At 45.2% G+C, this 16,567-nt stretch overlaps 1 protein-coding gene across 1 annotated transcript in view; it reads left to right on the plus strand.

The window, feature by feature from the left end:
• Positions 1–8,200: 8,200 nt before the first annotated feature.
• Positions 8,201–16,567, plus strand: part of CCDC6 (coiled-coil domain containing 6) — a 106,610-nt gene continuing 98,243 nt past the window's right edge. The window contains exon 1 of the mRNA XM_068981925.1: positions 8,201–8,509. Within this exon, the coding sequence (XP_068838026.1) occupies positions 8,201–8,509 (309 nt within the window). The remainder of the gene's footprint in view (positions 8,510–16,567) is intronic.

Raw genomic sequence — 16,567 nt, forward strand, 5'->3', positions numbered from 1 at the left:
CTCCAATACTTTGGCCACCTCATGCAAAGAGATGACTCACTGGAAAAGACCCTGATGCTGGGAGGGATTGGGGGCAGGAGAAGAAGGGGACAACAGAGGATGGGATGGCTGAATGGCATCACTGACTCAATGGACGTGAGTCTGAGTGAACTCCGGGAGTTGGTGATGGACAGGGAGGCCTGGCGTGCTGTGATTCATGGGGTCACAAAGAGTCAGACACGACTGAGCGACTGAACTGAACTGAACAAGTACCCAGATAAAGAAAAAGAAGGTTACTAGGAGTTTCCTAATATTCTTTCCAACCAATATCTCCTCCCAAGAAGAATCATTATTCTGACTTCTAACATCATAAATTAATTTTGCCTACTTTTGAATGTTATATACATGCAATCATATAGCATATATTCTTTTGTGTCTGGTTTCCATTGCTTATTGTTGTATTTCTGTAGTTCACTCATATTGTTTCACGTACTTGTAGTTTATTTTTGTTGCTGTATGTTATTTCATTGCATGAATACAACAGGATTTATATTATAGGTGGACATTTGGTTTGTTTCCAGTTTTCCTCTTTGGTTTTGGAGGCTGGGATTTCCCTTTCTTTCTTTCAAGCTCTGCTGTGTATTTAGTAGGATTTAAAAAGCACTTCCTGCTCAGTAGTCCTGTATGATCTGTGTCAAGACATGTTTTAGGTTTTGTAGATTGCCAAATCTTCAGACATATAAGTCATATATTTCATTTTTTATTGTTGAAATCCTTGATTTTCACCTGGTTTACTTAGGCTGATGACTCATTTCTTTACACTGCTGTTGGAAGAAATAGTCTTGATTCTTGTGACAAATAATGAACAGAAATAGTAGGATACAGATGAGATATGTAATTAATTTTTAGGTTCGATATCTTGCTTGGGTGGATTACTACATATGCAAGGCTAGATAAATGTTGCTGCTGCTAAGTTGCTTCAGTCGTGTCCGACTCTGTGTGACCCCATAGACAGCAGCCCACCAGGCTCCCCCATCCCTGGGATTCTCCAGGCAAGAACACTGGAGTGGGTTGCCATTTCCTTCTCCAATGCATGAAAGTGAAAAGTGAAAGTGAAGTTGCTCAGTCGTGTCTGACTCTTTGCGACCCCATGGATTGCAGCCTACCAGGCTCCTCCATCCATGGCATTTTCCAGGCAAGAGTACTGGAGTGGCGTGCCATTGCCTTTTCTGAGATAAATGTTACCAAGTATAAAATATTGAAAAGGCATGTTAAATAAATGGGTTATTAGTGTGGATGTAGCTATTTGAGTACAGAATCTCTTGGCTAGTTGACACTGGGAATTTGAAATGAGAGGGAACCTCTCTTAATGGCTGAGTGCTATGTTATAAATATGTTGCCAGAAGAGCCACTCCAAAGTGGGCCTGCTTTTGCCCTCCAAAAGTGATTGTTTCACAAGATCAGTGTTTTTCAACTGTGGGCATTTTTCCCCCCTCAGGGAATATTTTGAAATGTCTGGAGATGCTTGGTGGGCACAGTTCTGGTATCTAGTGGGTAGAAGCTGGGAATGCTGCTAAACATCTTACAATTAACTCACAGGACAGCCCTTCTCCCCATGCCCCCAATGAAGAATTTTCCAGTGGACATAGAGATTATCATAATAAGTGAAGTAAGCCAGACAGAGAAAGACAAATAACATATGATATCGCTTATATGGAACCTGAAAAAAAAAAGATACAAATGGAGGGAGGGAGAAATTAGGAGAACAGGATTAACATATATATACTACTATATAATCAAGGACCTATTGTATAGCACAGGGAACTATACTCAATATTTTGTAATAATGGATAAGGGAAAAGAATCTGAGAAACAATACACACACATGTATAGTTATAACACATCTAATTATAACTAAATCTTTGTGTTATACATCTGAAACTAACATGATATTGTAAATCAACTATACTTCAATAAAGCAAACAAACCAAAAGAATTTTTCAGCTCAAAGAGTAAATAGTGCCAAGAGTGAGAAACTCTGTTCCAGACCTAGGAACTAGTTGTTGTTCAGTCACAAAGTCGTATTTGACTCTTTGCAATCCCACGGACTGCAGCATGCCAGGCTTCCCTGTCCTTCACCATCTCCGGGAGTTTGCTCAAATCCATGTCTGTTAAGTCGGTAATGCCATCCAACAATCTCATCCTCTGTCGCTGCCTTCTCCTGCCCTCAATCTTCCCAGCATCAGGGTCTTCACAACAGGTAGCCAAAGTATTGGAGCTTCAGTTTCAGCATCAGGCCTCCCGGTGAATATTCAAGGTTGATTTCTTTTAGGATGGACTCATTTGATCTCCTTGCTATCCAAGGGACTCTCAAGAGTCTTCTCTAGCACCACAGTTCAAAAGCATCGATTCTTCGGTGCTCAGCCTTCTTTATGGTCCAACTTTCACATCCATACATGACTACTGGAAAAACAATAGCTTTGACTCTACGGACATTTATTGGTAAAGTGATCTCTGCTTTTTAATATGCTGTCTAGGTGTATCGTAGCTTTTCTTCCAAGGAGCCAGTGTCTTTTAATTCCATGGCTGCAGTCACCATTCTGCAGTGATTTTGGAGCCCAAGAAAATAAAATCTACCACTGTTCCCATTTTTCCCCTATCTATTTGCCATGAAGTGATGGGACCAGATGCCATGATCTTCATTTTTTGAATGCTGAGCCAGCTTTTTCACTCTCCTCTCTCATCTTCATCAAGAGGCTCTTTTGTTCCTTTTTGCTTTCTGCCATTATGATGGTATCATCTGCATATCTGAGGTTGTTGATATTTCTCCCAGAAATCTTGATTCCAGCTTGTGATTCATCCAGTCCACATTTCCAACGAAGTACTCTGCATATAAGTTAAATAAGGAGGGTAACAATATACAGCCTTAAGGACTCCTTTCCCACTTTGGAACCAGTTCGTTGTTCCATGTTGATTCTAACTGTTGCTTCTTGACCTGCATACAGGTTTCTCAGGCGGCAGGTAAGGTGATTTGGTATTCTCATCTCTTTAAGAATTTACCACAGTTTGTTGTGGTCCACACAGTCAAGGGCTTTAGTGTAGACAATGAAGCAGAAGTAGATCTTTTTCTAGAATTCTCTTGCTTTTTCTATGATCTAATGCATGTTGGCAATATGATCTCTGGTTCCTCTGCCTTTTCTAAATCTGTCTTGAACATCTGGAAATTCTTGATTCGCATGCAGTTGAAGCTTAGCTTGAAGGATTTTGAGCATTATCTTGCTAGCATGTGAAATGAGTGTACCTGTACAGTAGTTTGAGCATTCTTTGGCATTGCCTTTCTTTGGGATTGGAATGAAAACTGACCTTTTCCAGTCCTGTGGGCAGCTCTGAGTTTTCCAAATTTGCTGGCATATTGAGTGCAGCACTTTCACAGCATCATCTTTTAGGATTTGAAATAGCTCAACTGGAATTCCATCACCTCCGCTAGTTTTGTTGGTAGTAATGCTTCCTAAGGCCCACTTGACTTCACACTCCAGGATGTCTGGCTCTAGGTGAGTGACCACACCACTGTAGTTATCTGGGTCATTAAGACACTTTTTGTACAGTTCTTCTGTTTATTCTTGCCACCTCTTCTTCACCTAAGAAGGCTTTCTTAACTCTCCTCACTATTCTCTGGAACTCTACATTCAGATGGGTATATCTTTCCCTTTCTCCTTTGCCTTTTGCTTCCCTTCTTTTCTCAGCTATTGGTAAGGCCTCCTCAGACAACGATTTCGCCTTTTTGCATTTCTTTTTCGTTAAGATGGTCATTTCTTCTTTTTGGTCACTGCATCCTATGCAATGTTACGAACCTCCGTCCATAGTTCTTCAGGCACTCTATCTATCAGATCTAGTCCCTTGAATCTATTTGTCACTTCCACTGTATAATTTTAAGGGATTTGATTTAGATCATACTTGAATGGCCTCATGGTTTTCCCTACTTTCTTCAATTTAAATCTGAATTTTCCAGTAAGGAGTTCATGATCTGAGCCACAGTCAGCTCGTGGTCTTGTTTTTCTTATTGTATAGAGCTTCTCCATGTTTGGCTGCAAAGAATATAATCAATCTGATTTCAGTATTGACCATTTGGTGATGTACATGTTAGAGTTGCTCTCATGTGTTGTTGGAAGAGGGTCTTTGCTATGAACTGTGTGTTCTCTTGGCAAAACTTTGTTAGCCTTTGCCCTGCTTCATCTTGTACTCCAAGGCCAAACTTGCCTGTTACTCCAGTTCTCTCTACTATCAGTTACCTTTCAAGAAATAATAGCACCACAGTGGCCCAGTCTATGATTCTATCCAAATTCAGGAACTCTGTGAAAGCCAGGTCATATGTGGCTCACTCCAATTATTATTATTTTTTGATATGTAAGAGGTAGATTTGAGAGAAACACATTCAACAGACAGATTGTAAGCTATCTCAGAAGGCAATAGGCCACTCCAGTTCTTTTTAAAACTGTATTGATGTGAAGAATCTAAGCTACTCCATTTTGTTAACAGAAAAACTCCATTTTGTAAGGTTCCAGGAAAAGAGCCTTTGGAAATCCCCTGACCTCACCCCACCACCCACAAGCCAATCGGACCCCTGACCAGAATCTCCTGACAACGTTCAGGAACTTGTGGTCTATCTAGGAAACAGGGACCAATCAAAAACCAACACACAACCCTTCGAAAGAAAGTGACCAATCAGACGTCCCCCTACCTAGAAATTCTTTTTTTCATGAACACTGCCTATATAAGCAATGTAACCCAAAACCTGGGGCTCCTCCCTATAGCTGCTGCATCAGTAACGGTGGGAGCCCCAGCTCGAGCTTGGTAATAAAAACTCTCTTGCTTTTGCATCGGATATCGGCTCCCTGGTGGTTATTGGGAGATTTCACGACTTGGGCATAACAGATGGATTCTGGGGACTTCTTTGGTGGTCCAGTGGCTGGGTTCCATGTTTGATATCTGGTAGGGGAACTAGATCTCAAAGGCCGCCCAGACCAGCTGCAGCCAGATAAATTAGAAACAAACAACTGTAATGATAGGTTCTGCAACCACCAAGTCTATTCAGAGCTTGAGTGAAATCACTTGTGTCTAATACTAATGTAATATGTACAGCAATTTATTGTTAACCATTAAAAATTAAAAATCACCAGTGATTAACTTTATTACTATTTTTTAAAATTTAAAAATTTATTTATTTATTTAGGCTGGACTGGGTCTTTGCCGCAGCATGCAGATTCTTCATTGCAGTTCGCAGACTCAGTTGCATGTGGGGTCTTAGTTCCGTGACTAAGGCTGAACCCGCAGCCCCTTTACTGGAAGGTGGATTCTTAACCACTAGACCACCAGGGAAGTCCCTTAACTTTATTATTGAACATTCCAAGGCCACAGAGTAAATCAGCTGAATAAGTGGCATTAGACAAAGAGACATTGTACCTTGCAATTAGACTATATGTATTCTTTTTCTTTGTTGTTATATTTTTGCAGCTTGCATTTTGGACAAAGGTAAATCTTATTTGTCCAATGGAACTGATGGTCTGTATTTGTTTCTTCTTCCTTCAGGCAACACATACTACCATTTATTCTTTTGATTCATTTCCTCGGGAAAGCTGAGAAGAAGTTTTATAATGATATTATTGGTTTCGTAACTAGTGTTTTCATTGTAATCTTATTACTGAACCAATGTTGTGATAAATGGTCTGTTTATAAGGGGAACCACTTTTACAAGAAGTAGAAAATTAGACATGCTTCTGCTTTGCAATAACAATAAAAACCACAGTGAAAAAATACTCTCCAGTTTATTCCCATCTGTATCAGCAGGGAAGCTTTAGAAGATGACTTTCTCCCTAAGGCCTTCTAAACACAGTTACTGCCTGTGAGTATCATGTCAAAATGCAGTGTTCCTCCAAATCCAATTCAAAACCAATCCATTTTAAATTACAGTAACTGTGGGCCCTTTAAGAAAATCAAGCCCTTTAAACCCCACCCCTCTGCTGACTGGTAGCAGTTAAGTCCTCTCTTTGAATGCAGTTGGTGATAAAGTTAAGAGAGAGGCAACTTGTCTCCTGAGTGTTTCTAAGTAAGCCCTAGAGGTGGAAACTTAAAGATACTATGGGATAGGGAACAATGGAAACTTGTGAAGAATGGAAGCCAGACTGGCTCTTAAAAGATTCTATCACAGTGCTGGATAAAGTGGAAAGAATGTTAAGTCTGGGTTTTCCCCTGTGGTGCTGCTCCCCGCTAGCTTTACTCCTCCATTTCACCCAGCAAGTGAGTTTTCCAGAAGCTGTTTCCAGTTTAACGAGCTGTTTGTCTCCTCTAGCAGATTCCCAAAAGGAAAAGTCAGAAGAGCAAGTTTCAGTGAAAATTAAACTGGTCACTTCTAACAGTTATTTACATTGGCTGAACGTTTCTGAAGAGCAAAGTCGACTCTTTTGTTGTTGTTGTTCCTGCTACACCAACAGTGACTAATTCAGAAGCCCTTAGTATTAGACTAAAAAATAATTAGAAATTTGGAGTTTAATTGCGGTTGGCATTTTGGAGCCGGCTGCCAGAAAGCAGCCATCTTGGTAAAGGATGATGTCATTTGGAACACTTGGAGGTTTCACTTTATTCCTGGGTACCAGTTTTCATTAGCCATTGAATAACTGTAGTTATTAGGCTAAATTTAGTTTAAAGATAATGGAGGAGCTGAAATAAAAATCATTAAAGCCACTTCTTTATCCTTCCTAACACATTATAAACTTTCCCCAAAGTTCAAAGCAATAGAAAAAACTTCACCCTATTTTCCCTCTATGTTTTGTTTCCATATGTTTGTTCTGTTGCCTAAGCTTGGATAATAAAACTAGTCTGGTCGGTTTCATTTTCTGATTTTCATACATAAGTGAAAGCTGTTTTGTGTCAACAGTGTAAAGAATCATCTCACCTGCTGGGCCAATTTCCTGTAAGCCTTTGTTTGGGAGCGGAGAAGGGGAAATGCAAGTTTTGATTCTGAACTATTTATGCTTTAAAACTAGAACCCCGAATTAGACCACCAACATAATTAATCTGGGTTTAGTTTTGACCTACTTAAGTTTTCTAGGAGTGGGCAAGATGATGGGAAAGAAAATGATGGTTATGTTGCATTCCCACTTGCATTCATCACTATTCGTATAGCAGAATGCTCTGCCTGCAGTTGCTTTGGAAAACTGGCACTTAAAAGAGATGTTTTAATCCACAAAAATTGTCTTTTTTTTCTTTTTGGATTAGATAAATGTTACTGTCTTAATCCTATTGCCCAACAGGTCCTGGCATTGTCTGCAAAATGCAGAGAGAAAAGAAAAACCTTGCACCTTGTTTAGACAACTGAGCGCAGGGTGGTTTATGGGATTATTAGGAGGAGTAAAGAGGGCGGTGTGTCTCTTCTGCAGATTTTTTCTTAACGAGGTTAACCTGTGGCTCCTGTCTCGTCGCCCTCCTCCGCTCCTTGCAGGGGAACTTTCTGTTCTGTGAGCGCTATCCGAAGCTTCCCAGGCAAGCTCACTGAGAGATCAAACTAAAAGGGCTGCGTGTCTGTTTGAAACAGACAGAGGGAGACAGGAGCACACACGGTCAGCGGAAGATGGGGCCACGGAGTCGGCGGGGGCTGGATGCCCGAGCCGGGCTGACCTTTCCACGTGTCCCCAGCACCTGCGAGGCTAGTGGGGCATTAGGTTTCTTTTTCCCAGGAGCGGGCGCGAGCCCGGAAGAGGCTGGGCGGCCACGGGCTTAGGTCAGGGGGCTGGGAGGCCCTCCCTCAGAACACGTGCGATTGGCGAGCGACTGGTGCGGAGGCTGGCCTGGCTTTCCCGCCCCGGTCCGGCCAGCGCGTCCCCAGCCCGCCGGCGGACGCCAGGAGGGCGGCGGCGGGCGAGTCTCGGAGCTTTCCGCCGGCTTAGCCGAGCGGCCTAGCGAGCGCGCCAGGCCCGGCTGGAGCGAGCCCCAGTGCAATACTGCCCGAGCCCGGGCGGGGTCTCTGTTCTCTGGCAGAGGAGGTCCCTTGGCAGCGGGAAGCTCCCTCTCTTTCTCTCGCCGCCGCTCCGAGTCTGCGCCCTGGTGCCAGGCGCCCAGCTCGGCGCTCCCCTGTGCTCGCCCCGGCGCCCACTCATTCGCAGCCCAGCCTTCGCCGCCGCCGCCTCCCTGCTCCTCCTCCTCCGCGTCTCCCTAGCCTGCCGCGGCCATGGCGGACAGCGCCAGCGAGAGCGACACGGACGGGGCGGGGGGCAACAGCGGTAGCTCGGCCGCCATGCAGTCGTCTTGCTCGTCGACCTCGGGCGGCGGCGGCGGCGGTGGCGGCGGGGGAGGCGGCGGCGGTGGGAAGTCGGGGGGCATTGTCATCTCGCCGTTCCGCCTGGAGGAGCTCACCAACCGCCTGGCCTCGCTGCAGCAGGAGAACAAGGTGCTCAAGATCGAGCTGGAGACCTACAAACTCAAGTGCAAGGCGCTGCAGGAGGAGAACCGCGACCTGCGCAAAGCCAGCGTGACCATCGTGAGTGCCCTCCTGGGGTGCGCCGCGGTGCTGACCTCCGCCCGCCCCTGGGAGATGCTGCCTCCCGACCCAGGGCAGCCCCCGGGCTCTTCCAGGCTTCCGATGACCTGCAGCGAGCACACTCGCTGCCAAGACCCGCCGGCCCCAGAGGGTGGAGGGAGTGGGAGGTGTCCTTCGGAGCCGCGCGGGTCTGCCCTCCCCGGGGTCCAGGCCCCTCGCGGGGTGCGGGAGGAGGCTGCTGGGACCCCCCCTCCCCCGCCCCACCGACGTTCCCTTGTCGCCCCTGGGGGAGGAGGCTCCTCCGGGAGGAGCTGGAAGCTGGCGGCGTGGCTGGCGGGGGTGGGGGAGCGGGGTGGGACTTTTTTCAGTCCTAGTTTGCTTGAGGGGTGCGTCCAGAATCGGGGAGTCCTAGGCTGAGGGAGGCAGGAAGCCGGGGCCTGTTCCGGGGGCTTGGCCGCGGGGTGCGGGGAGTGTGCAGCTGGGCTGGGCACTTGGTTGGCATCAGGACGGCGCTAGCTGGATCGCCCGGGGAGGGGGCGGGAGAGAGTGGCCGGGAATCCGGGAAGTGCAGTTTTTCTGGCCAGGATCGAGAGGGAAGGGCGGGTACCGGAGCTGATGCTCCCACCTCCATTGGAAGTCCTTTCCCTGGGTGGGGGGTGGCGGAGGCCGTGTACTGCTGGGAGAATGCAGCATCTTATCCTGGCTTGGACGGAGCGAAGGGTATGAAGCCTGGACCGGCTGAAACCAGGGTGAAGGGGATCGACTGACTCCCTCGCCGATCAAGAGGGAGTTGTTGTTTTTTGGTGTGTGGGTGTGTGGGTGTGTGTGTGTGTGTGTGTCGCCGATCAAGAGGGAGTTGTTTTTTGGTGTGTGTGTGTGTGTGTGTGTGTGTGTTTTGCGTGTGTTTGGTTCCTTGGCGGTGGAGTGTCTGTCTGGGGGATATTTTGGTTCGGCGTCTAGATACTTGACGGGAGTACGGGCTATCTGTTCTGTTTCCACCTGGTCCCCGGATGCTCCCCCAAAGAGGATAAGATTAGGTGTGTAGGTCTCCCTTCTCGTGTAGCAGGCCTTTAGAAAGGCCACTATTAGCTGTGATGAGGCGAAACATAACTGGGAAAAGTACAGCGTGTGCTCTCACCTACTATCCCTGCCGGCTAGCCACATCATTAGCATGCAGAATCCCCATACAGGCAACCCTGTTGAGATCAAAACAGTTTCCCAGCCAGGAGGAGAGAGGAAAATGTCAAGAAAGCAAGGAGATGAATTGCCATAGTTACTCCACAATAGCTGATTAGGTTGAATCCTCAGATGGAGAAAATATCCTGCATTCGGGGATCGATGGAAGATCACAACTCTGCAAAGGAAATGCGCCAAGTTTAGGATGCCCCTGTACCAGAAAAAAAGTCTTCAGTGGAGGATGGACTGTGTGTATCCACCGCCGCCCCCCCCAACCCCACCCTGTGCTGGCTTGCACTTGGGGACTGGATGGCATTCTGAATTTGCTTAGAAAGCAGGTTTTCGCCAAAGTTTCATTGGGATGGGCAGCCTAAATTGCTGAAAAGACATCGCTGAAAGACACCCCGCATGCTCCGATCCAGCTCTGGTGAATGGCATTGGAGCAATATTCAGACTGTAAAGTTCTTGAAGTGCCCTTTTGGTAGGATGGGGAGGAATTTGCAGAGGCAGCCACTTCCAAGCCTCTTCTGGAGCCTTATTGGCTGAGAGAGATGTCTTTGGTGAGTGGAGGTTTGAAAAGAGGGGGAAGTTGGTGGAAGCAGTTTATTTAAGATTGGAGTTAGTGAAGGAGAGGGTGAGTCTGGTCTCTTGGAGAATGTGAACCACCGAAAGTTGTAAAACTTGCATAAAATGGAATCTCTGGCTTCTTGCATACTGTGAGCAATTCAGGCTGTTTTTGTTTGGGAAGGAGGATGGCGGGGTGGAGAGACTATGAAAAGGTTAGCTGTTTGACACTTGACCATATTAAAAGTAGGTCTGTAAATTGTACACAGACACATTCATTCCTGGTGTGTAAGATCACAGGCCACTGAACACTTGGCATGAAGAGTTGTGCGAGGTGGTGGCTTCCTTGGAACTTCCCTCAACTAAAACTGACATCTCACCAAATATGCTTTGTGAAAACTTTTGCGGCCTCACTGAGTCAAATTTTAAAATTGTTTTGGATGACAGCCTATAGGTACCAGAAGCCTCTCCATTCTTTAATCTCTGATGAATATATTCAGGGAGATAAATAAAAAGCGCTTGTGGTTTATTGAGTTCCCTAATACTTGGCAGGTGTTACTCAGGCAAATGCAGAGGAGAGATTCCTTTGAGGGTTTTGTTGGAGTTGACTGACTTAGGACACAGATTGTGGTGAGTGGGTTTGACCTTTAGGGTTTGTAATTTGGGAGGAAAAATGTGTGTGACTACATGAAGTAAGTCTGTGGATGTAAGGATTCCATTGAACAACACTGTGCCATAGTCTGTGTCAAGGTTAAGCTGCATGAAGTTTGCTGCTAGCAATCTAGGAAGTTTGTGAAAAGACTTAAATATTCAGTTAAGTGAAGGCCTTGGTAGATTTCTCACTAATTTTATTTGAAGAGAAGATGGTACCAGAATCCTGTATTTGTCTTCATGTCTCTTACTAGTTCCTCTAATTATGATATTAACTTTAACATTTTTGAGCACAGAAGGTGATTGTGGATGTCTTTTCCTTGAACGTATTCAACAAGGTACCTTGCTGATCAGCTACACCCTGGGAAGAGAGAGGTGTTGCTTTTTTTGGGGGTGGGGTAGTTTTAGGTTAGCAGCAAACTTAAGCAGAAACCAGGATTTCCTAAATACTCCGGCCCTTCTTCCCCTCCTCCATTATCAACATTCCCCTACCTGAATGGTACATTTGATACAACCGATGAACCAACATTGAAGCAACATAATCACCCAAAGTCTACAGGGTTCACTCTTGGTATTGCACATTCTATGGGTTTGGGCAAGTGTACAATGACTTGTAGCACCATGATAGTGTACAGAGCAGGTCCAGTGCCATAAAAATCCCCCGTGCTCAGCCTTTTCGTCCCTCACTAACCCCTGGCCACCAACCAATCTTTTTTCTGTCTTCCATCAGTTCAGTTGCTCAGTCATATCCGACTCTCTGCAACCCCATGGACTGCAGCAGGCCAGGCTTCCCTGTCCATCACCAACTCCTGGAGCTTGCTCAAACTCATGTCCGTGGTGTCAGTGATGCCATCCAACCATCTTGTCCTCTGTCATCCCCTTCTCCTGCCTTCAGTCTTTCCCAGCATCAGGGTCTTTTCCAGTGAGTCAGTTCTTCATGCCAGGTGGCCAAAAGCGTAGTTTTGCCTTTTCCAGAAAGTCATATAGTTGGAATTATACAGTCTGTAGCCTTTTCAGATGGACTTCTTTCACTTAGTAAGGTGCATCTGAGTTTCCTCCCTGTTTTTGCATGGCTTGGTAGCTCATTTCTGTTTTCTTTTTCGGCTGCACTGAGTCTTTGTTGCAGCACATAGGCTTCCCTAGTTGAGGTGCAGGCTTAGTTGCCCTGCAGCATGTGGGATCTTAGTTCCCTGACCAAGGATTGAACCCACGTCCTGTGCATTGGAAGGTGGATTCTTAACCACGGGACCACCAGGGAAGTCCCTCCTTTCCTTTTAACATCCAATGATATTTCTTTGTTTGGCTGTACCACAGCTTACTTATCCATTTAACTACTGAAGGACTTGACTTGGTGGCTTCCAAGTTTTGGCAGTTAGGAATAAACCTGCAGTAAACTTCTGTGTGCACGTTTTGGGGTAGACAGAAGGTTTCTGCTCATTTGGGTAAGTAGGGAGGAGCTAATTGCTGGTAGTAGGGTGAGAGTATTTTCATTTTGTTAAGAAACTGCCAAACTTTTTGGAGTGATTGTACCATTTTGCATGCCCACCAGCACTGATGAGAGTTCCTGTTGCTCCACATCCTTGCTAGCATTTGGGTGTTACCTGTCTTGGATTTTGTCCATCCTAGTAGTGTAGTGATATCTCATTATTGGGCCCTCATTTTTTAAGCTAAGTCCAAAGGCCAATAGAAGTTCTTAACCAGCCGTCATTTCTGTCTTTTTTGGTATGTAGGTGCTTATTCTAGTCAAGCTACCCTTTTAATAAATGATCGGTTTCGTGGTCTGTATTCTCCACATCTGTGTGATAGAGGTAAACATTATCTGTGGGGAAGAATCAACTGTACAGGGCCCTTCATCCTTGTCTACAAGTGTCCACTGCCACAGCTTTCCCCTGGTGTGTTTTATTTGGGTTAGTGGTGGAATGGAATGTGTTGAGTGATTATCCAGTTTCTCCCAGTAAATCAGCAGTGGAGCCAGACTGCTGATTATCAATCATAACTTCTTCTTTGGAGTGGAGAAAATAAACAAAAAAACAAAACAAAACAAAAAATGCTCAGTTACACTGTTGAGTAGCTTTTAGATGTTAGGCTTGATCTTTCTAACTTGTTCTGTGGGTTAAAATGTAATAGGAGATTATCTGAGTCAACATAGTGAGAGGAATCCAGGGGTCGTGGTCTCTGAGAAGATGAAATGTAATTGTGGGCAATAATTGAATGGCTTCTAAGTTCTGGACTAGTTTCTCCAAGTATAAGCAGGGTTTTATTCCTGGGATGCTAGCTCACCAAGGTGTGTTTTCTGGACCAGCTCAGACCTTTGCCATGTGTTTGGTTCGGAAGTAAAGGCCCATGACAAATTACTAGAATTTAAGTATCTTTTTCTATCTATAAAATTAGTCTTTCATTATAGAAGTTGAGGGAAATAGAGGAATACAAAGATCTTTTGAAGTTATAGAAGAAAAATGTGTTGGTATTGCATTTAGATTAGAAAACTTGGCTATTTTAAATATCAACAGTGTAACAATTTCATTAACCAATAAAAGCCACCATATAGTTAATGTTGTGGATTTTGGATTATTTACTCTGGAAGCCCAATAGACTATTTTCCATTTCTTAAGACTTTGTTTTGGCAGATTATGAAGCTGTCAGCAACATCGCCCTTATAAAAAGGGGTAGTGTGTGACTTTTTTTTTTTCCTTGCTTTTTTTTTCCCCCTTTAGATTCTAGTGAAAGCACCCAACTTTAGATGCAACTTTGAGAAAAGTATGATCTCACAGTTAGGTCTGATTATACACAAATCCAGCTGTCTTATAGAAGCTATTCTTAGATTTTTTCTGTGTGTTTCATATAATCTCTTTGTATTTGATTTTTTAAAAAGCCCTACAAAAGTGTAGAGGAGGTCAAGACAGTCTTTTCTAGTGCTTTTATTTATTTTGCTGAGGATGGGGAACAGTTCAGAGAATCACCAGTATCTGGTTTGTGGTGACTTTTGTTCAAGACCAGAGACACTGGTCTGGAGCAAAAATCTGAAGGGACTGTTGCTTGCTCAGACTTTTAGTGGCTTCCATTGCCCTCTGGCTCCAGGTGAACTTTTTGTGGTTTACCAGGCTCTCTGTGATCTGGCCCCTGCTTGCTTCAGCGACACACCCCTCACATTCTCAAAGCTCTCACTCTGCTGAACTACCGGCTCCTGAATCTCAGTAGGTTTCTCTGGCTTCTCTAAGACGTACCTCCTTGCCCTTAAATGTCCTTCCCTACCCTTCAACCTGTAAATCCAAACAGACTGTACTTCCTTCTGGCCTCAGTGTGCACTGTAGTGCCTCTCTGCCAGCCACACGCTGGGTTAGTTGCCCACTCGTGAGACCGCTTCCTCTCCAGGCCCCCAGCATGTAGGTCTCCCCTTTGGGAGCAGAATTTGCCTTGTTCACTTCCATTCTTTGGTGCCTGGCATGCAGTAGACACTCAAGGGTATGTTGGGCTGACCTCAGAGGCATGAAGTGGTGAGGATTTGTTTTGTTTTCTCCTGGGTGAGGGAGCCAAGACTGTCTCCATCCTTGTGCTCCTAGAGCTGCTCTCCTGTGTCAGCAACAGCAGCAAACACCGTCTTCATCCTTGTATGGATGAATGGATACACTGTCTACTTTGGGGGACCACCTCAATTAGTGTGTGTCCCAAACCTTTGCCTTCTGGTTGTGGGTGATATTGTAGGCAACCTTGGAGCTCATACCTAGGCATTCATGATACGTTTTCACCTCTAAAAGGGGACACAGTGTCTTTGGGTTCACTTTTCCAAGGGTTGTTTGAGCAAGGCTCAGGGGAGAAAGTGGCTCTGTTGGAGGGGTTCAGATTTGCCACTTCTGTCTTGTTGATGGTGACAGGTCACTCCAGGCATTCCTCATAACCTTATTTGATGTCGAAATGCCCCATGGCTGCTTCTGGAAAACAACCTGTGGGCCATCACGGAGAGGAGGTATCAGTGCAAATAGCAGGCACCTGAAGCTCCAACTGGGGCAGTATCTGCGAACAGGATGGCGAGATTTGTTGAATCCTGGTGGATTTCCACGTGTGGCTTGCAGAGTGGATTTGGGGGAGGAACTAAAAAGCCTCTTGATGAAAGTGAAAGAGGAGAGTGAAAAACTTGGCTTAAAGCTCAACATTCAGAAAACAAAGATCATGGCATCTGGTCCCATCACTTCATAGAGGCGGAAACAGTGGAAACAGTGTCAGACTTTATTTTTGCGGGCTCCAAAATCACTGCAGATGGTGATTGCAGCCATGAAATTAAAAGATGCTTACTCCTTGGAAGGAAAGTTATGACCAACCTAGACAGCATATTCAAAAGCAGAGACATTACTTTGCCAACAAAGGTCCATCTAGTTAAGGCTATGTATGGATGTGAAAGTTGGACTGTGAAGAAGGCTGAGTGCCAAAGAATTGCTGCTTTTGAACTGTGGTGTTGGAGAAGACTCTTGAGAGTCCCTTGGACTGCAAGGAGATCCAACCAGTCCATTCTGAAGGAGATCATTCCTGGGTGTTCTTTGGAAGGACTGATCCTAAAGGTGAAACTCTGGTACTTTGGCCACCTCATGCAAAGAGCTGACTCATTGGAAAAGACTGATGCTGGGAGGGATTGGGGGCGGGAGGAGAAGGGGATGACAGAGGATGAGATGGCTGGATGGCATCACCGACTTGATGGACATGAGTTTGGGTAAACTCTGGGAGTTGGTGACGGACAGGGAGGCCTGGCGTGCTGCAATTCATGGGGTCGCAAAGAGTCGGACACGACTGAGCAACTGAACTGATAGTGTCACACAATGTATACTTGCATTCTTGTTTTCTTCTTCCTCAAATCATGCGTTGCAGCATTTACTCCTAGAAATGCTAATCTGAGCCTTTAGATTCATACAGCCAGGTTGAGGAAGGAGTAAGGTCACCTTCTTTGTTTCCTCATGTACTTTGTCCCTCAGTGGTTAGGTGTTGCTTTTTGTTTTCAATCATAGGCAGTTAGTTGCTTTTATTAATAGACAGATTGAATGATCATCCGAGCTGGTGATCACAGGTTCAGGGTGTTCCTGCTCAGTGGTGGTTGAAATTTCCCTGACAGGGAAACGAATGCTCTGGAAAGTATTTCTAATAGTCAAGATCTTGGAGAAGTATTAACTTGCAGACTCTTCCTACCTCCACAAGGCTATCAAATTTTCTTACCTTTTATGCTTGTCAAGCCCACAGCTATGGATTTTATCCCAGTGCTCCAACTCATAAATTGCAAATGTCACTTTGTGTAGGTGTTCTCTTTTAGGGAGAGCTAACAAAGGATTAATAGTTTGATGGCTGTTTAGAATGAATTCACCCCCTTATTATTATTCATCCCTAGATATGAGGCATGGGGTGCAGATTAGTGCTTAAAATTCATTTTCATACTCGTTTAACGCTGGGAAATTTTCACCTCTTCAGTAAGGCACAGAACGGTGTGTCATAAATATAGCCTACAACAGGCAGGATACAAGTACTTGGGAACTGCCTATTGGGTGTCAGATACTCCAAAATACCCAGAAGGAATGTAAGGGCTTCTCCAGCAGGATTGCACTTGACTGGTGTTCAGCTTGGCCCTGGCTGGTTGTGGCAGGGAATTCAGAGCAGAGAGAACTGGCCTTCCCTCTCCAGCACTTTGCA

The sequence above is a fragment of the Capricornis sumatraensis genome, chromosome 10 (assembly GCF_032405125.1).
Source record: "Capricornis sumatraensis isolate serow.1 chromosome 10, serow.2, whole genome shotgun sequence".
NCBI classification, from domain to species: domain Eukaryota; kingdom Metazoa; phylum Chordata; class Mammalia; order Artiodactyla; family Bovidae; genus Capricornis; species Capricornis sumatraensis.